Genomic DNA, 27,385 nt, shown 5'->3' with positions numbered 1-27,385 from the left:
TGACCCTTCTTTTTCAAGACCTCTGCAATCTGCCCTGGCATGCTGTCAATTAACTTCTGGGCCACATCCTGACTGATGGCAGCCCATTCTTGCATAATCAATGCTTGGAGTTTGTCAGAATTTGTGGGTTTTTGTTTGTCCACCCGTCTCTTGAGGATTGACCACACGTTCTCAATGGGAAAAAGGTCTGGGGCGTTTCCTGGCCATGGACCCAAAATATCGATGTTTTGTTCCCCGAGCCACTTAGTTATCACTTTTGCCTTATGGCAAGGTGCTCCATCATGCTGGGAAAGGCATTGTTTGTCACCAAACTGTTCCTGTATGGTTGGGAGAAGTTGCTCTCGAAGGATGTGTTGGTACCATTCTTTATTGCTGTGTTCTTAGGCAAAATTGTGAGTGAGCCCACTCCCTTGGCTGGGAAGCAACCCCACACATGAATGGTCTCAGGATGCTTTACTGTTGGCATGACACTGATGGTAGCGTTCACCTTGTCTTCTCCGGACAAGCTTTTTCCCGGATGCACCAAACAATCGGAAAGGGGATTCATCAGAGAAAATGACTTCACCCCAGTCCTCAGCAGTCCAATCCCCGTACCTTTTGCAGAATATCAGTCTGTCCCTGATGTTTTTCATGGAGAGAAGTGGCTTCTATGCTGCCCTTCTTGACACCAGGCCATCTTCCAAAAGCCTTCACCTCACTGTGCGTGCTGATGCACTCACACCTGCCTGCTGCCATTTCTGAGCAAGCTCTGTACTGGTGATGCCCCGATCCCGCAGCTGAATCAACTTTAGGAGACGGTCCTGGCGCTTGCTGGACTTTCTTGGGCGCCCTGAAGCCTTCTTCACAACAATTGAACCGCTCTCCTTGAAGTTCTTGATGATCCGATAAATGGTTGATTTAGGTGCAATCTTACTGGCAGCAATATCCTTGCCTGTGAAGCCATTTTTGTGCTAAGCAATGATGACACGTGTTTACTTGCAGGTAACCATGGTTGACAGAGGAAGAACAATGATTCCAAGCACCACCCTCCTTTTGAAGAGTCCAGTCTGTTATTCGAACTCAATAAGCATGACAGAGTGATCTCCAGCCTTGTCCTCGTCAACACTCACATCTGTGTTAACGAGAGAATCACTGACATGATGTCAGCTGGTCCTTTTGTGGCAGGGCTGAAATGCAGTGGACATGTTTTTTGTGGATTCAGTTTATTTGCATGGCAAAGAGGGACTTTGCAATTAATTGCAATTCATCTGATCACTCTTCATAACATTCTGGAGTATATGCAAATTGCCATCATACAAACTGAGGCAGCAGACTTTGAACATTTATATTTGTGTCATTCTCCAAACTGTTGGCTACGACTGTAGGTCCTTGGAAATACTAAATACAGCAAAGTATGCACAGTCAACTCACCATTTTCAGCTACCTCGATCGCGATGCCCCTCTCGAGCTCTGCGATTCCGCGTTTGTACCACTGGACTGCCTGTTCCTTGTGCACTAGTAACACACAAACCACAAGGTCGGGCCAGTCAGACAGGCACAGAAAAAAAGCATTTTGAGGTTAGAGTACATACAAAATCATTGTTCACAGTCAAATATGAGCCAACGTAAAATGATGAGATATTTAGTAATTTTGCAGGAGGCTAAGCATCCTTTAGTCTACAATACATATTTTACATGCATGAGGCCAACATGTTTTAGCCTACATATTTTATATGCATTAGGCCTACATGTTTTGGCCTACATATTTTACATGCTTTAGGCCTACATGTTTTAGCCTACATATTTTACATGCTTTGGGCCTACATGTTTTAGCCTACATATTTTACATGCTTTGGGCCTACATGTTTTAGCCTACATATTTTACATGCTTTGGGCCTACATGTTTTAGCCTACATATTTTACATGCTTTAGGCCTATATGTTTTAGCCTACATATTTTACATGCATTAGGCCTACATGTTTTACACGCTTTGTGTTGCCTAAAGGTATAGCATCTCAAGAGGCATTGGAAGAATAGCAAAAACAAACATTTGGCATGGCAGACAGTCAATCATGACCTCAAACAAAAAGTAGAGAGACTCGTTGGATCAAACCATAATGACGCAAACTATAATGTATAATTTCACATGACTGACCCAGTCTCTTAAACCCCTCTGGCGTGGAGCAGTGTCAAGTCATAAGACTGATTTTCATAGCTGTGGGAATATACAGCATATCCACTCCTTATGAGTGATTCTGAGTATTATTGAGACCGGGGCTCCATAATCCCCAAAGCAGGCAGACAGGCCTGAAATTCTATTGGGTTCAGCCGAGTTTTGGCACTAAACTGAAAAACAGCCTGAAACAGGGAGGAATTGTCGAATAAGAATCGCTGATTTCAGTTTTTCCGTTGCATGCCCTGATGAACAAGACCCTGCTGTGGCATATGTGTTACTTCTATTAGGATCTTACCAATATGAGAACTGTCATTGTATCCTCTCTAGCCATTTAAAGACAATGATAGCTGCCACTCCGGCCCTCCTCCATTTCAACATATAAATAAATAAGATGGATTTGACTTTCACTTCAAACCACCACTCATCTCTACAGCTTTATGTTATTTAGGGGCATGATATAGGCCAGAGCCTTCAATTGCAAATAAATAGACGGATGTGATATAGGCTTAGCCTTCATTGAAAAGGTCATGACTTATGATAAGATATGAAAAAAAGATCTATTTTCATATATAGCGCTAATGTCCAACCATGATAAAACATAAAGTAGGGCATTTAGACCAAGACAGGGACTGGGAATGCCCCATCTTTCAGTGAGACAACCCAACAAACCTAGATTTCGATAACACAGTTGTTTGCTTCAAAAGATGTGGGCCAACAGTGCGGCATACTGGGGGACTCATGTTCAAAGTGATGGCATTCTCCACACTCCCAGAGGGAGAGCTAAGCGTACAAAAGCCTCACAAAAGAGTCCAAGGCCCTCGTTGAATCAGGCCCTTTGTTCCGTGAGGCCAAAACCATTTTCTCTCCCCATGCCATCACAATGGTGCTACACAGAGAAACTGGATGTCTGATATGGGAGGGGCCTGGTTGAAAAAGAGCACAAGAGGTTTCCTACACTACAATATATGCCTACTCGAAAAAACACTGAGTGGTAGAAATATACAATACACAGTCAGCCCTTGAATGTATGAAATGGTTTGGGACTGGTGTGACTGTGTGCACTAGGCTAAACCTGAGCGGGTACAGTACAGTGGTAGAGTACAGTAAGCCCCTTGGTACGTCACTCCAGCCAGTTCAGTAGGTCAATCGAACATTGGCAGAGAAGACGTGGATGCAGATATGGGGGGGTTTCCAGAGCTGGAAGATTAGACTGGTTTCAAGTATCTCTGCTTTACTCCAACTACTATGCTAAAGCAGATGATCAGATGTCTGCCTTCAGCAAAGTAAGGGTTTGGCTTACCTATATACTCAAGACGCTGCTGTGCAAAATAGCTTGGGGACGAGGTTAGCTTATGACAGACCTAGGACTCTGGGAGAAACATAATCAATACATTTTGGGTGTGTGCATTGAAATCACGGGTCTAACTAACCAAACTCACCAACTTGATGAATGTATAGCCTATGCCTTTCAAAACATAGCAAAAGGCCCCACTGACTGTAGCCTGTTTTCCTATGTGCTCCGGCCCCTGTGTATTGAGTGGAAGCGTTTCTTAAACGCAAGCAAGCGGAATGAAACGGGGAGGGACCTACCTGAATTTGTCCAATAGAAACTTTTGTTTTAGTTGCAAAACCTTCCTTTTCCCAACTGTTTGGACTAATGATTACACCCCAGTTACAGTACATTGGAACATTGTAAATAGTCAAGGAGGAACTCAATTCATTCAGTTCGCCCATGCATGATGACATGGCCAACTCGGGAGAGGAGAGAGAATCGGATGGCATTTTCCACCCTGCTGACGATAACAATTAATGTCAGCTCACATCATCCCAGCACATGTCTATTGATCCCCTGTGATCACACAGATTGGAGCAAGGCACATGCAGATAGGCAGTAGACCTCATGCTGTACTGTATATCCTACTGTGTGTGTGTGTGTGTGTGTGTGTGTGTGTGTGTGTGTGTGTGTGTGTGTGTGTGTGTGTGTGTGTGTGTACAGTATATTGGGAATATAAACCATCCTGGTTTCCAAAAGATGGTGGCACGAAGGAGGACCAAGCCTATTTATTTTCTGGTTTTAGCATATCCACATTCATTGGCACCTTAATTTATGGAGGCTAGCCCATCTTTGTTATTTTCCTTTTTTTAACAAACGGTAAAACATTTATTGGCACCTTAAATTATGCATGCTAGTTAGACTAGATCATCATGATAAAAAAATAAAGCAGCGAATAGTGGGCTGAGTCTAGTGGTGGGTCTCCCTCGCACTTGTCGTGGAAATCTTGGTTCAATAATATCTCTCAGATACCGGAACTTGTGAATTCAAATAGACTTTATAAAGTAACAAGCCGAGTTGGTCCATGGAGCAACTGCCGGACTCAGTCTCAGTCCACTCCTTTTGTACAGTTTCATGCTTATACAAGTTTCATAGTCCCCCCACTTTATGCTAATAACCATATCCCCTTGGCTTTACTCCACCATTGTTTCCAAATCTAAGTTATTTCCTCTACGCGGGGTTTCCCCTTCCTTGGATCAATTTCATTGGTGGCGGAGCCAATACATTATTTACCAAAAAATAATAAGTACAGATTACTATAGGCAATTATAAGATTGCTACATGCCATTAACGGACTATAATATTACTAATGGCCATTATAGGATTAAGTACAGATAACTATGGGCCATTACAGAATTATACCAATAAATACACTTAATCTCAGGATTACACATAGTGCTTTTGCTTATTCCCTTTAGTGCTATTCAGCCTTTTAACAAGAAACACATTCTCTTAACAGAAAACACCCATATATTCAGCCGCTAACTAGAGGTCGACCGATTATGATTTTTCAACGCCGATACCGATTATTGGGGGACCAAAAAAGCCGATACCGATTAATCGGCCGATTTTTTAAAATGTATTTGTAATTTTTTTTATTTTATTTTTCCGTTATTTTACCAGGTAAGTTGACTGAGAACACGTTCTCATTTGCAGCAACGACCTGGGGAATAGTTACAGGGGAGAGGAGGGGGATGAATGAGCCAATTGTAAACTGGGGATTATTAGGTGACCGTGATGGTTGAGGGCCAGATTGGGAATTTAGCCAGTACACCGGGGTTAACACCCCTACTCTTACGATAAGTGCCATGGGATCTTTAATGACCTCAGAGAGTCAGGACACCCGTTTAACGTCCCATCCGAAAGACGGCACCCTACACAGAGCAGTGTCCCCAATCACTGCCCTGGGGCATTGGGCTCTTTGTTTAGACCAGAGGAAAGAGTGCCTCCTACTGGCCCTCCAACACCACTTCCATCAGCACCTGGTCTCCCATCCAGGGACTGACCAGGACCAACCCTGCTTAGCTTAATAATAATGACAACTACAACAATACTGAATGAACACTTATTTTAACTTAATATAATACATCAATAAAATTAATTTAGCCTCAAATAAATAATGAAACATGTTCAATTTGGTTTAAATAATGCAAAAACAAAGTGTTGGAGAAGAAAGTAAAAGTGCATTATGTGCCATGTAAAAAAAGCTAATGTTTAAGTTCCTTGCTCAGAACATGAGAACATATGAAAGCTGGTGGTTCCTTTTAATATGAGTATTCAATATTCCCAGGTAAGACGTTTTAGGTTGTAGTTATTATAGGAATTATAGGACTATTTCTCTCTATACCATTTGTATTTCATTAACCTTTGACTATTGGATGTTCTTATAGGCACTTTAGTATTGCCAGTGTAACAGTACAGCTTCCATCCCTCTCCTCGCTCCTACCTGGGCTCGAACCAGGAACACAACGACAACAGCCACCCTCGAAGCAGCGTTACCCATGCAGAGCAAGGGGAATAACTACTCCAAGTCTCAGAGCGAGTGACGTTTGAAACGCTATTAGCGCGCACCCCGCTAACTAGCTAGCCATTTCACATCGGTTACACCAGCCTAATCTCGGGAGTCGATAGGCTTGAAGCAGAGCGAAGAGCTTCTGGCAAAACGCAGGAAAGTGCTGTTTGAATGAATGCTTACGAGCATGCTGCTGCCTACCACCGCTCAGTCAGACTGCTCTATCAAATCATAGACTTAGTTATAAAATAATAACACACAGAAATACGAGCCTTAGGTCATTAATATGGTCGAATCCGGAAACTATCATCTCGAAAACAAGACGTTTATTCTTTCAGTGAAATACGGAACCGTTCCGTATTTTATCTAACGGGTGGCATCCATAAATCTAAATATTCCTGTTACATTGCACAACCTTCAATGTTATGTCATAATTATGTAAAATTCTGGCAAATTAGGCAGCCCAAACTGTTGCATATACACTGACTCTGCGTGCAATGAACGCAAGAGAAGTGACACAATTTCACCTGGTTAATATTGCCTGCTAACCTGGATTTCTTTTAGCTAAATATGATGGTTTAAAAGTATATACTTCTGTGTATTGATTTTAAGAAAGGCATTGATGTTTAGGTACACATTGGAGCAACGATACGCACCGCAAACGCAGGACACGCTAGATAAACTAGTAATATCATCAACCATGTGTAGTTAACTAGTGATTATGATTGATTGATTGTTTTTTATAAGATAAGTTTATTGCTAGCGAGCAACTTACCTTGGCTTCTACTGCATTCACGTAACAGGCAGGCTCCTCGTGAAGTGCAATGTAATCATGTGGTTAGAGCGTTGGACTAGTTAACTAAGGTTGCAAGATTGAATCCCCCGAGCTGACAAGGTAAACATCTGTAGTTCTGCCCCTGAACGAGGCAGTTAACCCACCGTTCCTAGGCCGTCATTTAAAATAAGAATGTGTTCTTAACTGACTTGCCTAGTTAAATAAAGATTAAATAAAGGTGTCCAAAAATACCGATTTCTGATTGTTATGAAAACTTGAAATCGGCCCTAATTAAATCGGCCATTCCGATTAATCGGTCGACCTCTACCGCTAACATATTGCCCCCTTTCGCCCCTGGGCCTACCATATGGCTGACTGTATTCAGCCAGTCTGAGACCTAGGTTGAGTAGGCAGGAATATTCTCCAAGCCATATTGAACAGTCTGCATAACTCTGTCAACCGCCTCAACAGTAAGCTATTGTAGTAATAGTGTGGTGGTATAATGGACAGATATGTATCTGTAGTCCAATAAGCTAATATCGCTATGTGATTGCAGACAATGTCATTGACAGAACAACTGTTCTCTCTCTGTCTGCATGATGACATTATAAAAACTGTGGCGGTTTCTACGGAAAGCCCCATAAATACACAAGATATCATAGGATCAACACTTCTGCGCCACACCTTTTATCATGCAGAAAATCACAACTTGAACCAGTAAGTCAACTGACCGCTCTCTTTCTTTACTTCCTCGTTTGCATTTAGAATATAATAATAATTTTACATGCTCCATTGCGTTGCTGTTTGGGTACAGAGCCTGAGTTTGAATCAATAGTTTGAATCAATAGGCCTAGTTAAATTTAACCAGTTTTGTTTCAATCTGTATTGACAGTAGTATCTTTCTTTGCATTATCCACACATGGGTTTATACCAGTTGATAACGTGACAACTGCTGTTAAACCCAGCTACACAACAGTCAGTGGTGCTGCTGTAAATAGCAGTCACACTACACTGAAAACATACCTTTGTCATCCTCGTCAATTCGCAGAGCCACTGAGATGTACTCGAATGCTTGTTTGTGGTGGTTTCGGATCTGCTCGCCGATGTCCTGCTCGCACACCTTGTTCGCATGCTCGTCTGCTGCCCGTTGTTTGGGTCTCGCAGCCATAGCACGAGACATCCGCTCGCACAGCCAGGCGAAGAGTTCGCCAAAATGCAAGACGAGGACACGGAGCACTGCAAACAACGCCAGCAGTGGGTATGAGAAGTAGTACAAATTTCGTTTATGTAGTGACACCTGGTCGCAGGTGGCCCCTCCGTCGGGCGGGGACCCTGCAGGGCCTCGCTTCTTTCTGCTGCCTCTTCCTCCCGGAGAACTCATTCACCCGATGGCTCACTATCGTATCCATAACATAACGGTCTTGCCTTTTGCTTGGGTTGCCTCTCAACCTTTGCAGCGTCTACAGTTGCCACATATTCTCAGACATGGTGGTCTAAATATTGATAAAATTGGACGGGGCGGTTACCAAACGAACAAAAGGGAAAGAGAGGAGTGGCACGCTCACTCTTGTCCTATCATAGACAGTACGTAACTGAAAACAATATTTTACGTAGACCACGCACATCGCGTAAATACCAACAACAAACATGGCGGACGGTAAGTGAAATGTTGTTCGTTTATCGGCACTTTTTGCGTTCTATTATAGTTGTAGCGGTACATTTAGCTTGTATTATTTTCGTATACCCCAACAATTTGTTTAATCCAGTCTGTTCTGTCGGCAACAGTCCTTGGTTCACGGTGGAAGGTCGTTGCTAACATGATAACGTTAGCTAGCCAAAGAGCTAAAGTAACGTTAGTTTACCCGCCACTTGAATTCATATATTCATTCGACATTACTGTAGCGAGCCTGCCTGTAGGGTACTTTCTTTGACTTGTAAGAATGGATGGTACTCCTATGTGGTTATCTACCTGAATTTAATCTGGAGTAAGTGTGTGTATTTTACGTTCTAGTTAAACGATGACAGAACCACCGTCCTTGCGGTTGTTGACATTTTGATATTGTTGCTGATCTGTCTCCGAATGATTCTGAAGACTTTTACGTTAACTGACTATCCTCTTCCTATTGCCTATAATGTAGGTAGCTGACGTTAATGTATGTTTCTCTCAGATCACACGGACGCAGACCAATCTATGGAGGTGCACACTCCAGTAAGTCTAATGCAGATGTAGTTAGGGATTTTAAGTGGTTCTCTTCATTTAAATGGTGTGTTTGATAGACAATTTTAAAAATAAATACATATTTCTGCTCCTTTTTAGACAGCTGAAACCCCCCATTCTGAATATGGACTGACGGAAAACATCCAGGTATGACAATCTATACGATTATTGTGCCTTTCAGAAAATCATGTCCATGAAAAGGGGACCATTTCAAAGACTCAAACATCACACTGCATTATGATAGTTATGGTAACCTTGATTGTCTACTGAATAAGCAATGTATGCACAGCTCTCTAACATAGCATGCACTAATGTGTGAAGCCTATACATTTTGGTACAAATTGGTTAGTCTACATTGTATGAGATTGCAATTCTGAGCACTTTTGAGATGCTTACATGCATGGATAGTGGCGGTAACTGTTGATATTTCTGTATCTCTGCTACCTCTTTCACCACCACATTATGTAGAGAATAGTGGAAAATGAGAAAGCCAACACAGAGAAGGTCTCCAAACAGAAGGTGGATCTGCAGTCGCTCCCCACGAGGGCATATTTGGATCAGACAGTGGTGCCCATTCTTCTTCAAGGCTTATCTGTGCTGGCCAAGGAAAGGTATGTTGAAAATGTCTTTGCAGGGGCTCAGATTTTTTTCACATTTCTGCATGAAATGCTTGGAAATGTATTTGTAAAAAATTTATAGAACAAGCAGTACTATGAAAAGGGAAGAGCATTTGGGTTTCAAGTAACTTTCAAGCTACCAGACTTTGTTAAAGATGTGACGTTCTCCATTTTGTCTTCTCTTTCAGACCTGCAAATCCTATTGAATTCTTAGCAGCCTTCCTTCTCAAGAACAAATCACAGTTTGAAGATCGAAATTAAGCTCCAGACGGATGGAAATGTGCACTTTGAGGCCATCTGTTTAAAATCAAGGAAATGGTTGTTTGTCATTGGTTATGTTTGCTAATGATACTGTATGTAGTTTTTTAAACCATAATAAAGATGGTGCTGCAGGGAAATATGGTACTCTTCTTTTAGGGCAAATGTCAGAGGTAAACTAATATATACAAAAGACACCAACTACGTTGCACCTCTAGTTCCCTTGCATCATGATCCCCTTCAGGGCATATTTTTCTAAATTCAAATTCAGTCCATTTACCAAAATGCTTACAAGAGGAAACATTGCTTTCTAATTAACAATGTCATGTTTTCATATTGCCAAATGACACATGCATCATTCCAGTGCCATGTTTTATTCTACCACTAGTTGAGCTACAGAGCTGGTGATGAGCCCCTTTGATAAAAGGGTCAATCTAGGACGCCCCAAACTCCATTCTATTAATCATAAGAAATACAAACAAGGAAGTTGGTGCTAAATAACCCTAAACTGTCATTTTAGAATCACCCTTTCATCCATTGTTAGATTTCTGCTCTTGGAATTAATTTAGCAGATGTACCACTTTATTGCACACCACAATGAAAAAAGTACAACAAAAAAAGAAAATACATCGAGAAATTCATTTAGGTGTATTAAGATAAATAAAATGTTACACCATTATTACATTCTATAAAATATATATTTTCAATATAAAGACTACACACTCATTGCATGTAAATGCACTCCAAACAGCAGACCGGTATTTTACTACCAAGTTGGTCTTCAGTGAGCAGTTAGAACCTAGACTGCAATACAAACTGATAAACAGAAAACAATGCTTCATGTTTGTTTGAGCACTCCGGGATAATGTTTCCCCTAAGTACAGATCTAGCATCAGCCGCTCCCCAATCCTAAACTTAATCATTAGTGGGGAAATGCAAAACTGAACCAAGAGCAGTATCTATGGGCAACATCACCCTACACCTTTTGGCACCCTCCTTCACAATACATGGCAACTCTGCAGAAATTAGCAAACTGGAGTATGCTTTGACTTCCATTTAGATTTTTTTTTACAATTAGAAAATAAAAAATGAAGTTAAATAATTTCCTACGAGTCATACAAGATTGAATCAATTGTTGAAGAGTGCCTCAAACAAAACTTTCATTTTAATCTATGCTTGTTCTATTTATTTAATTCACTTATTTACAGAAGGGCAATAGGGGGTTGGAATCTTGATACCTCATTTATCAAGTAAAAACTACTCTCGAAGTGAAGCCCTAAAATATATTTGACTTTTTGGGTTTCCGCTTTCTCAAGACATTAAAGCTCCCATGCAGTTTTAATGTAATTTTTAAATCACTGTGTCTAATAAATTACTGTTTATTTCATGAAAATAACACCAAATACACTCAGTGACCTCAATGGCTGTCTGCCTGCTTTATATAGCAAGCCACAGCCACAGGATTCACTCTGTAGGAACGAACCATTTTTGTGAATGGGGGTCATTGGTCAGAATAATCAGATCAGATTGTGATGTCATGCTGTGGGCCAAAAACTCCATCCCACCTGAACAGGCTGAAATTCCAGGTGTAAAAAAAATAAATAAAAACTCTTACACTAAGAAAGGCAGCATTATCATTTTCACAATTTTAGTTATTTTGAACTCAAAATGAAAATATAAAAAAATGGAAAATCAAGTTTCGGCCTGCACTGCCCCTTTAAAAACCAGTAGCCTTGAGCAGATATTTGAGGGGGAATTGATTTTAATGGATCACTGCATTATGTTTTGACTGTTCAAGTTACCACTTCACTTGTGATCTATTGAAGTGCCAAGTTATCCTCAAAATAACCCAAAGTTGGTTGAGTGGAACATAAATGCCTAATTCAAATTGATCTATAGTGCGTAATAACAAATGTGATTTCTCCTGATAATTCACAATGTCCTGTTTCTGACCTGCATTTTATCAAAATTGACTTATCTAATGAGAAGAAACAACTTGACGCCATCCTATATCTGGAAAATAAGAACTGAGACAGACCGATACACCCGTCTTGTATCAATGTATTACTGTACATCTGCCACATGAAACAATCCTAGATGCATTTTACCCTCATTTGTGGTGACCTGTTAGCAAAATATACACAATCTGATTAAAAAGCATTATAGTCCCCCCAATCAAATCCTTGCTCACAGACTACCATTGATGGAAAACACGAGAACAGGCGTGGGGGAAAAAATTGTTGTGCGTTCCATTGACCCCCAGATGGGAAGTCAGATGTAGAACTGGTGGGCAGCGAGGTTGTCCATAAAGGGGCGGACCAGGTTGTCTGTAGAGAAGTAGAAGACCAGGCCAAAGGTGATGGAGATAGGGAGAGCTGGGAGGGCCTTCTTGAATATGGCCAGCAGCAGAAGAGTGAGGCAGAGTCCCTGTGAGACACAGGGACTCATTAAAGAACATTTCAAATCCACAAAATGGGCCACATTTGGTGCTTTATCATACAATTTTTAGGGCTATCTCAGCTTAGCCACCACACTAAATAGGCTAGCAATCAACACCCATTCCAAAGTTTCTGCTGGAACTGCCTTTCTAGTTTACTATGAGTCTGCTTATCATGAACATTCGTTCAGACATGCAACTGAACAATTAAAAATACAATTAGAAAAAACAAATAAAGTTATTCACTATAATTGTAGGCTAACTCTTTAAGCCACTCTGCACAATCAATGAACCAACAGCATCACCTAGGCCTATACGTTCACTCCCAGACTCATGGATAGAACGTTTGGAGTGTAGAATAAGGTAACCAGTCCATCCAGTATGCATAATAACAGTCCACACTAGTGGTCGAACGATTAATCGGAATGGCCGATTAATTAGGGCCGATTTCAAGTTTTCATAACAATCGGTAATCGGCATTTTTGGACATCAATTGTGGCCAAATGATTATACATTTTTATCTTTTTTAACTAGGCAAGTCAGTTAAGAACACATTCTTATTTTCAATGACGGCCTAGGAACGGTGGGTTAACTGCCTTGTTCAGGGGCAGAACTAACTATTTTTACCTTGTCAGCTCGGGGATTCGATCTTCCAACCTTCTGGTTACTAGTCCAACGCTCTAACCACCTGCCTTACATTGCACTCCACGAGGAGCCTGCATGGCAGGCTGACTACATGTTACGCGACTACAGCAAGAAGCCAAAGTAAGTTGCTAGCTAGCATTAAAAAAAACAATCAATCTTAACATAATCACTAGTTAACTACACATGGTTGATGATATTACTAGTTTATCTAGCGTGTGCTGCGTTGCATATAATCGATGCGGTGCCTGTTAATTTCTCATCGAATCACAGCCTACTTCGCCAAACGGGTGATGATTTAACAAGCGCATTCGCGAAAAAAGCACTGTCGTTACACCGATGTGTACCTAACCATAAACATCAATGCCTTTCTTTAAAATCAATACACAAGTATATATTTTTAAACCTGCATATTTAGTTAATATTGCCTGCTAACATGAATTTCTTTTAACTAGGGAAATTGTGTCACTTCTCTTGCGTTCCGTGCAAGCAGTCAGGGTATATGCAGCAGTTTGGGCCTCCTGGCTCGTTGCGAACTGTGTGAAGACCATTTATTCCTAACAGTGACCGTAATTAATTTGCCAGAATTGTACATAATTATGACATAACATTGAAGGTTGTACAATGTAACAGCAATATTTAGACTTAGAGATGCCATCCGTTAGATGAAATACGGAACGGTTCCGTATTTCACTGAACGAATAAACCTTTTGTTTTCGAAATGATAGTTTCCGGATTTGACCATATTAATGACCTAAGGCTCGTATTTCTGTGTGTTATTATGTTATAATTAAGTCTATGATTTGATAGAGCGGTCTGACTGAGCGGTGGTAGGCAGCAGCAGGCTCGTAAGCATTCATTCAAACAGCACTTTCGTGCGTTTGCCAGCAGCTCTTCGCTGTGCTTCAAGCATTGAGCTGTTTATGACTTCAAGCCTATCAACTCCCGAGATTAGGCTGGTGTAACCGATGTCAAATGGCTAGCTAGTTAGCGGGGTGCGCACTAATAGCATTTCAATCGGTGACGTCACTCGCTCTGAGACCTTGAAGTAGTTGTTCCCCTTGCTTTGCTTTTGTGGAGCGATGGGTAACAATGCTTCGAGGATGGCTGTTGTCGATGTGTTCTTGGTTCGAGCTCAGGTAGGGGCGAGGAGAGGGACGGAAGTTATACTGTTACACTGGCAATACTAAAGTGCCTATAAGAACATCCAATAGTCAAAGGTATATGAAATACAAATGGTATAGAGAGAAATAGTCCTATAATTCCTATAATAACTACAACCTAAAACTTCTTACCTGGGAATATTGAAGACTCATGTTAAAAGGAACCACCAGCTTTCATATGTTCTCATGTTCTGAGCAAGGAACTTAAACATTAGCTTTTTTTACATGGCACATAATGCACTTTTACTTTCTTCTCCAACACTTTGTTTTTCTGACTGCAACACTCACTATGAGAATGGCCACGAAGCAGGCCAGCGTGGTGTTCCAGTCTCCTCCGGTGGAGGCAGCCTTCCCCACCAGCACACTGTAGAAGATGAAGTCCCCCAGTCCCAGCTTGACTCCTCCTGCAGATTATACCACAAGACAGCATGTCCATTTGGATTAGTTTCACACCATAAGAAAACACATTTATTACAAATTCTAAAAAATAATTGAGGACTTTTTTTTTTGCTATGGGAGATGTTCGTCCAATCCCCAATCAACCCCTAGAACCATACCCCCTATACATTTGTGGAGATCTGAAAGGATTGGATAGAAATGGCAAATGGCTGCATTTTGATAGGCTTGGTGTAATGTTCACCACCATTGCTTACACCTATCCGATCCTTTCAGATCCTGTGCCTAAGGGGTAGGGGCTAGTGGTTGATTTAGGATTCAGAAAGTACTCACGGTCTTCCTCGTCTAGGTCGTCCTCGGTTGAGTAGGACCTGTTCATCCCTGAGGACACTTGAGTCTCTGGCTCCACCCAGTCGCTCGCCAGGGCGCTGCCCTCACTCTGATGTGCCTCCTCATCTGAGGAACCGAAAATGGCAAAAGTTTATTAATTTTAAGTCCTTCATTCAAATCTACAGTGCACTCATCCAAAAAACGTTAATGTGAAACCTTTGAAACCATAGACACACACACAGAGCTGAAGTCGGAAGTTTACATACACTTAGGTTGGAGTCATTAAAACTTGTTTTTCAACCACTCCCCAAATTTCTTGTTAATTAAACTATAGTTTTGGCAAGTCGGTTAGGACATCTACTTTGTGCATGACACAAGTAATTTTTCCAGCAATTGTTCACAGACAGATTATTTCACTGTATCTAGTGGGTCACATACACTAAGTTGACTGTGCCTTTAAACAGCTTGGAAAATTCCAGAAAATGATGTCATGGCTTTAGAAGCTTCTGATATGCTAATTGACATAATTTGAGTCAATTGGAGGTGTACATGTGGATGTATTTCAAGGCCTACCTTCAAACTCAGCGCCTCTTTGCTTGACATCATGGGAAAATCAAAATAAATCAGGAATTGTGAAAAACTGAGTTTAAATTTATTTTGCTAAGGTGTATGTAAACTTCCGACTTCAACTGTACATACATACATACATACATACAGTTGAAGTCAGAAGTTAACATGCACCTTAGCCAAATACATTTCAAAATTCAAAAAAAAAGTTTTTCACAATTCCTGACATTTAATCCTAGTAAAAATTCCCTGTCTTAGGTCAGTTAGGATCACCACTTTATTTTAAGAATGTGAAATGTCAGAATAATAGTAGAGGGAATGATTTATTATTTCAGCTTTTATTTCTTTCAACACATTTCCAGTGGGTAAGAAGTTTACATACACTCAATTAGTATTTGCTAGCATTGCATTTAAATTGTTTAACTTGGGTCAAATGTTCCTGGTAGCCTTCCACAAGCTTCCCACAATAAGTTGGGTGAATTTTGGCCCATTCCTCCTGACAGAGCTGGTGTAACTGAGTCAGGTTTGTAGGCCTCCTTGCTCGCACACGCTTTTTCAGTTCTGCCCACACATTTTCTATAGGATTGAGGTCAGGGCTTTGTGATGGCCACTCCAATACCTTGACTTTGTTGTCCTTTGGAACGACTTTGGAAGTATGCTTGGGGTCATTGTCCACTTGGAAGACCAATTTGCGACCAAGCTTTAACTTCCTGACTGATGTCTTAAGATTTTGCTTCAATATATCCACATAATTTTCCTGCCTCATGATGTCATCTATTTTGTGAAGTGCCCCAGTCCCTCCTGCAGCAAAGCACCCCCACAACATGATGCTGCCACACCAGTGCTTTACAGTTGGGATGGTGTTCTTCGGCTTGCAAGCCTCCCCCTTTTTCCTCCAAACATAATGATAGTCATTATGGCCAAAAAGTTATATTTTTGTTTCATCAGACCAGAGGACATTTCTCCAAAAAGTACAAACTTTGTCCCCATGTGCAGTTGCAAACCGTAGTCTGGCTTTTTTAATGGTGGTTTTGGAACAGTGGCTTCTCCCTTGCTGAGCGGCCTTTCAGGTTATGTCGATATAGGACTCGTTTTAACTGTGGATATAGATACTTTTGTACCTGTTTCCTCCAGCATCTTCACAAGGTCCTTTGCTGTTGTTCTGGGATTGATTTGCACTTTTCGCACCAAAGTACATTCATCTCTAGGAGACAGAACGCGTCTCCTTCCTGAGTGGTATGACGGCTGCGTGGTCCCATGGTGTTTATACATACTATTGTTTGTACAGATGAACATGGTACCTTCAGGTGTTTGGAAATTGCTCCCAAGGATGAACCGGACTTGTGGAGGTCTACAATTTTTTTCTGAAGTCTTGGCTGATTTCTGTTAATTTTCCCATGATGTCAAGCAAAAAGGCACTGAGTTTGAAGGTAGGCCTTGAAATGCATCCACAGGTACACCTCCAATTGACTCAAATTATGTCAATTAGCCTTTCAGAAGCTTCTAAAGCCATGAACTCATTTTCTCTATTTTTGTCTCATCAGACCACATGACCTTCTCCCATCAGACCACATGACCTTCTCCCATTCCTCCTCTGGTTCATCCAGATGGTCATTGGCAAACTTCGGACGTGCCTGGACATGCGCTGGCTTGAGCAGGGGGACCTTGCGTGCGCTGCAGGATTTTAATCCATGACAGCGTAGTGTGTTACTAATGGTTTTCTTTGAGACTGTGGTCCCAGCTCTCTTCAGGTCATTGACCAGGTCCTGCCGTGTAGTTCTGGGCTGATCCCTCACCTTCCTCATAATCATTGATGCCCCACGAGGTGAGATCTTGCATGGAGCCCCAGACCGAGGGTGATTGACCGTCATCTTGAACTTCTTCCATTTTCTAATAATTGCGCCAACAGTTGTTGCCTTCTCACCAAGCTGCTTGCCTATTGTCCTGTAGCCCATCCCAGCCTTGTGCAGGTCTACAATTTTAGCCCTGATGTCCTTAAACAGCTCTCTGGTCTTGGCCATTGTGGAGAGTCTGTTGGAGTCTGTTTGATTGAGTTTGTGGACAGGTGTCTTTTATACAGGTGACGAGTTCAAACAGGTGCAGTTAATACAGGTAATGAGTGGAGAACAGGAGGGCTTCTTAAAGAAAAACTAACAGGTCTGTGAGAGCCGGAATTCTTACTGGTTGGTAGGTTTTCAAATACTTATGTCATGCAATAAAATGCTAATTAATTACTTAGAAATCATACAATGTGATTTTCTGGATTTTTGTTTTAGATTCCGTTTCTCACAGTTGAAGTGTACCTATGATAAAAATTACAGACCTCTACATGCTGTGTAAGTAGGAAAACCTGCAAAATCGGCAGTGTATCAAATACTTGTTCTCCCCACTGTATATAGTTGAGACTAGGAACAAACTGAGCATTATTAAAGCCAAAGTGTTATAAGCAGAAATTAGACAAAACATACCTGTATCTTGATTTGTGGGCTCTGCATTTCTTGCTGGGTTGGCCATCCCAACCATCCATATCATGGCAGCTAAAAATAATTTAAAGTCCTATTAGTAAACTGGTGCAATTCTGCAAGACTCATAATTTTGGTCGAAAGGCATTCTATTTGAAGGAAATTACGAACCATACCAAAGGCTCGAGAACCAACTCAAAGAAACCGAAACAGACATTTTGGTCAAATCTAAATTGAACTAAAACACACACTCATAAAGGGCCCCCGTGCACCAAGACAAGGAGCCGCTACTTTGCATGATGCCTATTCCCTCAGAGTTGGGTCTTGTTCATTATGTGCACTTAAGCAAAGCACGTAACCCTAAATTACTCCAGATGATAATGGCAGACTGTGGCCGTGACCACACTCTCGAGAGTGTCTCAGGGGGAATAGGGAGATTTTTTTTTTTAAACATCAAAAAGGACAAATATAAGCAACCAACATTTAAAAAAATGTCATAGAATTGTAAAAATGAAGAAAACGCTCGTATGGTAGCAAAACATTTTTGCAACAAAAAATGAAATTAATTTATTGGACAAATTCAGGTAGGTCTCTTTGTTCCGTTTGGTTTGAAGAGAATACACCCCATGAACTTGTTTAACAAGATACACTTTCTGTTGCAAAACAGTTTGCTACGGTGTGCCCCAATGTACAAAACCTTGTACTTACATGAATATATGAGAGCAGGGAAGATGGGCTCGTTACGCTCCTGTGCGGTCTCTACAAGCATCCTGAGAGGACCTTTAGGGCACAAGACCGCAACCAAATCTGCAAACAAAGGACAGAAGCATGACACAGGAATTTCTGAATGAGCAAAAAAAAAAAAGTACTGAACTACTGGAAGAATGATTGCAACATTTATACATGATGAAATAGCACACTTTTTGATAGATGGTGCTCAGCTAATAGTCGAGGTCTGTACAGCAGCATGATAACTGGTCTACCATCAGTTAAAAAGAAGCATCAATTTAACACCTATGCCATTAAATCAAAGAGTCAGTCCAGAAACAACCTGTAGTCTCTACCCCTCTTGGCTATTCACAAAGATCTGAAAAGGATTAGATAGGTATACGGAATAGGATAGTACATTCACACTGGGATAGGCTAGTTGGAATTTATACCCATCCAAGGACCTTGCACCACCAATACTTTCAAATCTTCTACATTTCTAGACAAAAGATGGAACCTCCACCTTGTCTAGGGATATGCTAAGTGGAAATTATTATCTATTCAAGGCCCTTATATCTATCCAATTGTTTCAAATCATCTCAGTGTCTAGACTAGAGACTAAATTGCTAGGGGTTGTTTCCGGACGATGCCAGACAGTATAAACCAACAGCAATATGTACTCTGAGCCCTCCTACTCACCGTAGACGGAGATGGCTCCCAGGATGACCCAGGCGGACCACTCGGGCAGGTACTTGATGAACACTAGGGCCATGAGGGCCGAGATGGCGATGAGGTAGGCCTGCTGCAGCTGCAGAGGCCCCTTCCAGTGTATACAGATCATTCCTACCGCCCCAAAGTTCCAGATGATCATGGCTACTGTGGGGTAATCCATGGCCAAGTTGTAGGTTTTAAATACCTCCCTGGATAGGAGGAGAGAGACCTGTCAAATCGAACTTAATTTAAAGTGCATTCAAACCTCAAACCGCTTTACAGACAAGGGATGTATCTCAATGATCACTAGTGGCTTCCTTTCCTCACCTCCTATCCTTCATCCATAGTGATCTGAGTAGGACAGATGTATACCCTTCCTTTCATCTGTCCTATCTTTTAGGATGAGGAATTCACATTAAACTGTTGAGATGCTCCCATCCAGCGTGTGAACTGAGTAATTAGAATGCTGCGTTGATGTACAGTACCAGTCAAAAGTTTAGACACACCTACTCAAAGGTTTATCTTTATTTTTACTATTTTCTACATTGTAGAATAATCGTGAATACATCAAAACTATGAAATAACATATGGAATGAAGTAGTAACCAAAAAAAGTGTTAAACAAATCAAAATATATATTTTGTGTTTTAGATTCTTCAAAGTAGCCACCCTTTGCACACTCTTGGCATTCTCTCAACCAACTTCATGAGGAATGCTTTTCCAACAGTCTTGAAGGAGTTCGCACATATGCTGAGCACTTGTTGGCTGCTTTTCCATCACTCTGCGATCCAACTCATCCCAAACCATCTCAATTGGGTTGAGGTTGGGTGATTGTGGAGGCCAGGTCATCTGATGCTGCACTCCATCACTCTCCTTCTTGGTCAAATAGCCCTTACACAGCCTGGAGGTGTGTTGGGTCATTGTCCTGTTGAAAAACAAAATGATAGTCCCACTAATCCCAAACCAGATGAGATGGCATATCTCTGCAGAATGCGGTGGTAGCCATGCTGGTTAAGTGTGCCTGTCACGCCCTGACATTTTTATGTCTCTTTTTGGTTTGGTCAGGGTGTGATTTGGGGTGGGCATTCTATGTTTTGTTTTTCTATGATTTTCTATTTCTATGTTTTGGCCGGGTATGGTTCTCAATCAGGAACAGCTGTCTATCGTTGTCTCTGATTGGGAACCATACTTAGGTATCCCCTTTTCCACCTGTCATTGTGGGAAGTTGTCTTTGTTTGTTGGCACTATTGCCTTTAGCTTCACGGTTTGTTTTGTATGGTTTATTGTTTTTTGTCAGCGTCATTCTTAAATAAAGTAAAATTCACGCTCACCACGCTGCACCTTGGTCCTCATCCTTCAACAGCAGTGACAGAACTTCCCACCACCAAAGGACCAGGCAGTGTGGTAAAGAGGACTACTGGACATGGGAGGAGATCCTGGATGGTAAGGGACCCTGGAGGCAGGCTGGGGAGTATCGCCGTCCACGGGAGGAACTGGAGGCAGCTAAGGTGGAGCGGCAACGTTATGAGGGAACACGGCTGGCAAGGAAGCCCGAGAGGCAGCCCACACGGGGAGTTTGGCAGAGTCAGGTTGGAGACCTGAGCCAACTCCCCGTGTTTACCGTGGCGAGCATGTGACTGGTCAGGCCCCGTGCTATGGGGTGATGCGCACTGTGTCTCGGCCGAGCATTCACAGGCCGGTGTGCTCGGTGCCAGCGTCCCGCATTTGCCGGGTGGAAGTGGGCATCCATCCAGAACGGGTGGTGCCAGCTCTACGCTCGAGACTGCCAGTGCGCCTCCACGGCCCAGTGTATCCGGTGCCTCGGCCAAGGAAGAGGCCTCCTGTATGTCTCCCCAGCCTGGTGAGTCCTGTGCCTGCTCCCAGAGCCAGGTCTCCTGTGTGCCTGCGCCCAGCCCGGAGCCCCCAGAGACGGCCTCCAGCCCGGGGCCCGCTACGAGGGTCCCCAGTCCGGGGTCGGCAGCAAGGGTCCCCGCACCAGAGGTGCCACCAAAGTGGGGTGAGCCAGCGGTGGAGTGGGGTCTGCGTCCCGCACCTGAGCCTGCCCCGCGGATAGATGACCACCCAGACCCTCCCCTATAGGTTTAGCGGCCCAATTTCGCACCTTTGGGGGGGGGTATTGTCACGACCTGACCTTAGAGATCCTTTTTATGTCTCTTTTTGGTTTGGTCAGGGTGTGATGATTTGGGGTGGGCATTCTATGTTTTGTTTTTCTATGATTTTCTATGGTTTGGCCGGGTATGGTTCTCAATCAGGGACAGCTGTCTATCGTTGTCTCTGATTGGGAACCATACTTATGTAGCCCTTTTTCCACCTGTCATTGTGGGAAGTTGACTTTGTTTAGGGCACATAACCGTGAAGCTCAAAGGCTTCTTTTTGTAATGTTTATTGTTTTGTTCGACGTCATTTTGATTTATTAAAGAAAATGTACACCACGCTGCACCTTGGTCCTCTCCTTCCAACAGCCGTGACAGTGCCTTGAATTCTAAATAAATCACAGACAGTGTCACCAGCAAAGCACCCCCACACTTCTTCCATGCTTCACGGTGGGAACCACACATGCAGAGATCATCCATTCACCTACTCTGCGTCTCACAAAGAAACAGCAGTTGGAACCAAAAATCTCAAATTTGGACTTACAAGAACAAAGGACAGATTTCCACCAGTCTAATGTCCATTGCTCATGTTTCTTGGCCCAAGCAAGTCACTTCTTCTTATTAGTGTCCTTTAGTAGTGGTTTCTTTGAAGCAATTTGACCATGAAGGCCTGATTCACGCAATCTCCTCTGAACAGTTGATGTTGAGATGTGTCTGTTACTTGAACTCTGTGAAGCATTTATTTGGGCTGCAATTTGATGCTGGTAACTCCAATGAACTTATCCTCTTCAGCAGAGGTAACTCTGGGTCTTCCTTACCTGTGGTGGTTCTCATGAGAGCCAGTTTCATCATAGCACTTGATGGTTTTTGCGACTGCACTTGAAGAAATGTTCAAAGTTCTTGAAATTTTCCGGTTTGACTGACCTTCATGTCTTAAAGTAATGATGGACTGTCGTATCTCTTTGCTTATTTGAGCTGTTCTTGCCATAATATGGACTTGATATTTTACCAAATAGGGCTATCTTCTGTATGCCACCCCTATCTTGTCACAACACATCTAAATGGCTCAAATGCATCAAGGAGGGAAAAAATCCACAAATTAACTTAAAGCACACCTAATTAATTTAAATGCATTCCAGGTGACTACCTCATGAAGCTGGTTGAGAGAATGCCAAGAGTGTGCAAAGCTGTCATCAAGGCAATGGGTGGCTACTTTGAAGAATCTGAAATATAACATATTTTGATTTGTTTTACACTTTTCTGGTTACTACATGACTGTATATGTGTTATTTCATAGTTTTGATGTCTTCACTATTATTCTAAAATGTAGAAATAGTAAAAATAAAGAAAAACCCTGGAATGAGTAGGTGTTTCCAAACGTTTGACTGGTACTATAAGCGAAGACAGTGGCGTTCTGTTTAAGTTAAATCTCTGGCCCAGGGACTAAGGTGATCTTTCAGATCGGTCAGACAGTTCTTTAAATAACAAAAGCAGAATGGGGAGAAGTTTGAGCCAACAAAGTTACTTAATACACTAGTGTGGTGGAAATTGCTTTAAGGCAATATTTTGGGGAAAATTGTCAATAACCACAGAGAAAAGTAGCATCAAAATACTGATGGATTCTGGGTACTAACTCAAACTTGGGATAGGGTTAATTATCAGGTATCCTATTGAAATTTTGAGTGCTTAGATTTAGAGGGTCTACACCAGAAGTTAATGGTTATCTGTAGGAGGAAGGTATTTGCGTGTGCAATTAAGCTTGGAATGTGCTGAGTGCAGGGGAAACGAACACGTGGCAGCATTGACAAGGGGAGAGAGCCATGGATTAGTGATGAAGGGGGTCGAGGTCAGGTCATGTCACATTAAGGGAGAAAGAAAAGTGTATTACCAGTATCACTTTGTACCTTTATTGCTAGGCAGGAAACTAAGTTTAGCGAAAAGGAGGAGACTCCACCCAAAGTGGGGTACACATAACCACAATTATTCTAAACATGTCTTTGTCTGATGCAGCTGTATTGACCCTCTGGGAAGAATATACTTGGTTTGAGCTTTCATAGGGTCCGTCAAGTTTTTAACTCTGAAAATATGTATTGTTAGGTTCTAATTAACAAGTTCTGCTTCCAACGAAGCAGCTGTATCAGTTCCCCTTGCTGTGTGTATCAATAACGCCCGGCTAACGCAAGCATTGTGTGGCCACACACACACACACAATTTAACTAGCCCAGAATAACCATAGTGCAGAGAAGCACTTCCAGTTTACTATCCCAAATGTATTTGGTGCGTTGGGGTGTAAAACAAGTGACATCCTATTCCCTATTTAGTGCACTACCTTTGACCAGAGCCATGAACTAAGCCCATATAAAGAGCCTATATATGAGACAGCCTTCCTGTCCCACTCTCTCCTTGAAACAACCACAACAGCCAGGCAACATAATACCATACGGCTGACTACAAACAATTCCAGGGATGTACACTCACCCCAGGTACATGAAGCTGAACCAGAAGAGCATCATCAGCGAGGACAGGATGAGCCATCCGTGAATGAACTAAGACGACACAGAGCATTAGAATATAGCACTCCAAGCTTGGGGCCTGTTCAGGAACATGTAACATTACAGAATGTTTAGATAGAAATGTAGGGTGTAAAACAACAGATATGATTACCTGTCAGACAGAATGAATAGAGTGGACACAATTCCCTGGTATTCTATCTGCAATGTTCAGAATGTTTCACATTACTGAATACACCCTTGGTCTGTCTCACCTTGTAGCAGCGGTACTTGTAGAGCACGACCAAGAAGATGGTCATGACCACGATGACGCTGATCATGATGATGGTGTTGAGCACAGAGTTGAGCAGCCGCTCACCCACTGTGTCTGTGTCCTCTGTGAACGGCGTATAGATCCTAACAGGGCCAGAGTCAAATCAACAATCATGAAAATCGGCCTAACGCAAATGCTATCTTCCATGGTGTAGTTTCTCCCTAGGTACAGATCTAGGATCAGCTTCACCTCCCCCAATCCTAACCTTAACTTTTAGTGGGGGAAATGCAGAACTGACCTTGGATCAGCATCTAGGTGCAACTTCACTCTAAACCTAATATTATCTACACCTAATATTTATCTCATGATTGGCCAACCCTCCTTCTCAGATTACTAGCTAGCTACCCTCCTGCAGCATTTTGCTGCAGCCATACTCAAACACACCTTATTCTACAAAATCAGGTTCTGGATTTTAGGCTGTTATAGTAGGGCTGGAGCAAAAGCCTGCACACCCAGTAGCTCCCTATGACCAGAGGGAGGGTTGGCCAACCCTAATTTAGCCTTAGTTCCATTGAGATAGATATGAATTTAGCTTCTACTAAATCGTGGGAAAACCTGTCGTGTAACATACTCAAGTTATAAAGACTTTAGTGTCTACTAAGTTCTAAGCATGTCAGTGTCAAATCACAGGAAAAGTTCCCTTAAGGTTCTGTCATAAAGATATGCGAGAACCACCGCTTCTCATAATGTCCTGCATAGAAGCATCTCATCTCATATTATCACGCAAAGAAGCATCTCTTCTCATATTACACTGGGTCGTGTTCATTAGGGCACACAACAGAAAACGTTTTGAAATGGAACACAAAAATGTGCAATTCTTATTGGACAGGTACAGGTAGCAGCCCCTCCCCACTTCTGTCCGTTTTATACCTCAGAACATAACCTAAGCTAGGCTACTAAACGGAAAAAAACACTTACAGCTGCTGTCCGTTCTTCTCAGTGTAGAAGCTGACCGACTTGATGGTGGCTACGACGACCACCATGCAAAGGGTGACGGGGACGAACAGCATGATGACATGCTTGGCGCCGTACTTGAGGGTGTGCTCCTCCTCTTCCTCCAGGTCTACGGGCTCCCGCTCCACGGCACTCCTGTCCAGGCTGGGGGGTTCAGCTGCAGGCTCTGGGGCCACCAGGCGGCGCTGCAAGGTAATGGAGCACTTTCTAGCATTGCTTATTACATAGAAATAGTACATGGTGTGAATAATAGTGTTATTATTGCACTATGAAGGTTTAAACAGAAAATAGCAAGTAGTGGCTGTGATACCCACAGTATATATTCATCACAATCACCACTATCCAAGAGTTGCGGACACTTGATTCAAAGGCTCATTCTCAAGTCATCCTAAATTCCTTGCATCCTCTCCCCTTGCCGACTTCTCAAAATGCGTTGGGGAGGGTGCAGGGAGGGACCTTGGACCATCTCCTCCAATACATTTGCAAAGGAGGAGAGGAGATAGGATACAAGGAATCACAAAGAACAATTAAGATGGATCAATTCAATGGCTCTACGGTGTCCCTGCTCTGGGAAGGGCATTTGCCCAACAGTGCAGAGGACACCTACCCTGGGCTCCATGTCTGCAGGCTGGGGTTGGTCAGGGTCTTGTTGGTAAGATGGCACAGAAGGTATCTCGGATGCAACCAGAGCTGTCCTCTCATTGTAGGAGTCCTCTTCACTGTCTGAGGTACTCATGGATGGAATGTTAGCGACGGCAGAGGAGTGGGACACAGCTGCAAAATTCTACAAATTAGTCAAGACAAAATTAATTTGCGATGTTATTTGGGGGGGGGGGGGGGAAGAGAAACTGCAACTTTACTGACGCCCAATCATTATAGTTCCGCAGGGCTGACTGGATTATCGACTACGTTGATATCGAAAAACGTAGCCTAAAACTACATACATAATTTCAGGATACTCTAACGTTACTGTAGCTAGCTAAAAGGAGGTTTACCGCAATGGCACTACAGTCTGGTATTTAGATTAAAGTTAGCTTGATGGCTAGCTAGCAAGAGCATTAGTACAATTAAAAAGCTGTACGTTCTATATTAAAGTGAGTTATTAAACGTGTCAAAGTACCTTCTTAATCCACAATTTGACATAAACAAGACCAAGACCACCGCGTCCGTTCTTGGATGAAAGGAAGCGCTTCTGCAATTGCTCTTATCTGACGACAAACAGAACGGCAACAAGGAAGTCATCAGCTGATGCCTGGTGGACCACGTGATCCGTGCTTCTGTAAAGTCACTAGACAACTTGTGACTTCAAATACTTTTGCTTTGTAAAAATACAACAAAAGAATAACGTTAAAAGTAAAAATATATATAAAAAATATGTTTATCAAACTTGCAAATACCAGCCACTCATCTTACAGTGCCTATAGAAATTCTACACCCCCTTTCAAATGTGTTGTTGCCTTAAAGCCTACATTAAAATGTAGCCGTTGAACAAGTTGAGAAGATTCAATGACTTGGTGTTTTTACCTTAGATTGTAAACTGTCATGGTCAAAACATGTAGATTCAATGGTTGTAAAGATAGGGAGAGGTCTGTCCATAGTAAAGAGATGCTCTGCTTTTTTGACACCACACTAAAAAAAGCAACTCCTGCAGGCTCAAGTGCTGCAAAGAAAGACATAGTTAAGCTGCAGCTGGCCCAGAACAGAGGCACGTCTTGCTTTTTATTGTAATCGGAGGGCTAATATAAATACTATGCATGCCAGTCTCTCTTGGCTAAGAGTTGAGGAGAGACTGACTGCAACTCTTATTTTCAAAAGAAACATTAATGTGCTGAAAATTAAAATTTGTTTACATAGTCAACACAGCACTGACACACACGCTTACCCCACCAGACATGCCACCAGGGGTCTTTTCACAGTCCCCAAATCCAGAAAAAAATTAAAAGCGTACAGTATTAAATAGAGACATTATATGGAACTCCCTTCCATCTCATATTTCCCAAATGAACAGCAAATATGGTTAAAAAAACAGACAAAGCAACACCAAGCTTCTCCCCTATTTGGCCTAGATATTTTGTTTGTATGTATTGATATGTGGGCTACGTATGCCATTTTTCAATTTATGTTTATTTTATTTTACCAGGTAAGTTGACTGAGAACACATTCTCATTTGCAGCAACAACCTGGGGAATAGTTACAGGGGACAGGAGTGGG

The 27,385-nt window shown here is 42.2% G+C and overlaps 3 protein-coding genes across 10 annotated transcripts in view; 1 reads left to right on the top strand and 2 right to left on the bottom strand.

The window, feature by feature from the left end:
- LOC139567023 (spastin-like) overlaps window positions 1-8,156 on the bottom strand; it is a 44,389-nt gene extending 36,233 nt beyond the window's left edge. For all 4 annotated transcript variants that reach the window (XR_011673212.1, XM_071388447.1, XM_071388452.1 and 1 more), the window contains exons 1-2: window positions 7,799-8,156; window positions 1,411-1,494 (exon numbers count right to left, since the gene is read on the bottom strand). Coding sequence is in view for 3 of the 4 variants with exons in the window: in XM_071388447.1 (XP_071244548.1) it covers window positions 1,411-1,494; window positions 7,799-8,156 (442 nt within the window). In the remaining variant the exon portion in view is untranslated. The remainder of the gene's footprint in view (window positions 1-1,410; window positions 1,495-7,798) is intronic.
- Window positions 7,416-10,008, top strand: LOC139567055 (protein dpy-30 homolog). 4 transcript variants are annotated; one of them, XM_071388513.1, is made up of 5 exons: window positions 7,416-7,492; window positions 8,944-8,984; window positions 9,093-9,140; window positions 9,462-9,604; window positions 9,799-10,008. In XM_071388513.1, exons 2-5 carry the CDS (start codon window positions 8,967-8,969, stop codon window positions 9,869-9,871), a joined length of 282 nt encoding a protein of 93 aa, XP_071244614.1. In that variant the 5' UTR covers window positions 7,416-7,492; window positions 8,944-8,966; the 3' UTR covers window positions 9,872-10,008. The 4 variants fall into 4 exon arrangements, with proteins under 4 accessions (XP_071244614.1, XP_071244625.1, XP_071244596.1 ...); XM_071388524.1 differs by lacking the exon at window positions 7,416-7,492 and adding an exon at window positions 7,896-8,033; XM_071388495.1 differs by lacking the exon at window positions 7,416-7,492 and adding an exon at window positions 8,297-8,432.
- Window positions 10,009-10,428: 420 nt separating this feature from the next.
- LOC139567042 (presenilin-2-like) lies at window positions 10,429-26,455 on the bottom strand. 2 transcript variants are annotated; one of them, XM_071388479.1, is made up of 11 exons: window positions 26,295-26,455; window positions 25,782-25,948; window positions 25,139-25,359; window positions 24,162-24,303; window positions 23,876-23,943; window positions 19,273-19,493; window positions 18,574-18,672; window positions 17,872-17,940; window positions 14,840-14,962; window positions 14,399-14,514; window positions 10,429-12,295 (listed from the first exon to the last, which is right to left on the bottom strand). In XM_071388479.1, exons 2-11 carry the CDS (start codon window positions 25,908-25,910, stop codon window positions 12,140-12,142), a joined length of 1,344 nt encoding a protein of 447 aa, XP_071244580.1. In that variant the 5' UTR covers window positions 25,911-25,948; window positions 26,295-26,455; the 3' UTR covers window positions 10,429-12,139. The 2 variants fall into 2 exon arrangements, with proteins under 2 accessions (XP_071244580.1, XP_071244587.1); XM_071388486.1 differs by having other exon boundaries at window positions 25,782-25,958; window positions 26,295-26,416.
- Window positions 26,456-27,385: the final 930 nt, after the last annotated feature.

Source organism: Salvelinus alpinus, chromosome 2 (assembly GCF_045679555.1).
Source record: "Salvelinus alpinus chromosome 2, SLU_Salpinus.1, whole genome shotgun sequence".
In the NCBI taxonomy this organism is placed as follows: domain Eukaryota; kingdom Metazoa; phylum Chordata; class Actinopteri; order Salmoniformes; family Salmonidae; genus Salvelinus; species Salvelinus alpinus.
This window is presented reverse-complemented; position numbering and strand designations above follow the sequence as displayed.

Excerpts from the sequence above, each read along its gene's own strand:
- LOC139567055 (XM_071388495.1), top strand. Across the intron at positions 8,985-9,092 it reads CTATGGAGGTGCACACTCCA|ACAGCTGAAACCCCCCATTC; the intron begins GTAAGTCTAATG and ends GCTCCTTTTTAG. Across the intron at positions 9,605-9,798 it reads TCTGTGCTGGCCAAGGAAAG|ACCTGCAAATCCTATTGAAT; the intron begins GTATGTTGAAAA and ends CTTCTCTTTCAG.
- LOC139567042 (XM_071388479.1), bottom strand. The coding sequence starts at position 25,910 with ATGAGTACCTCAGACAGTGAAGAGGACTCCTACAATGAGAGGACAGCT. Across the intron at positions 25,360-25,781 it reads CTGCAGACATGGAGCCCAGG|CGCCGCCTGGTGGCCCCAGA; the intron begins GTAGGTGTCCTC and ends ATTACCTTGCAG. Across the intron at positions 23,944-24,161 it reads ACAAGTACCGCTGCTACAAG|TTCATTCACGGATGGCTCAT; the intron begins GTGAGACAGACC and ends GTGTCGTCTTAG.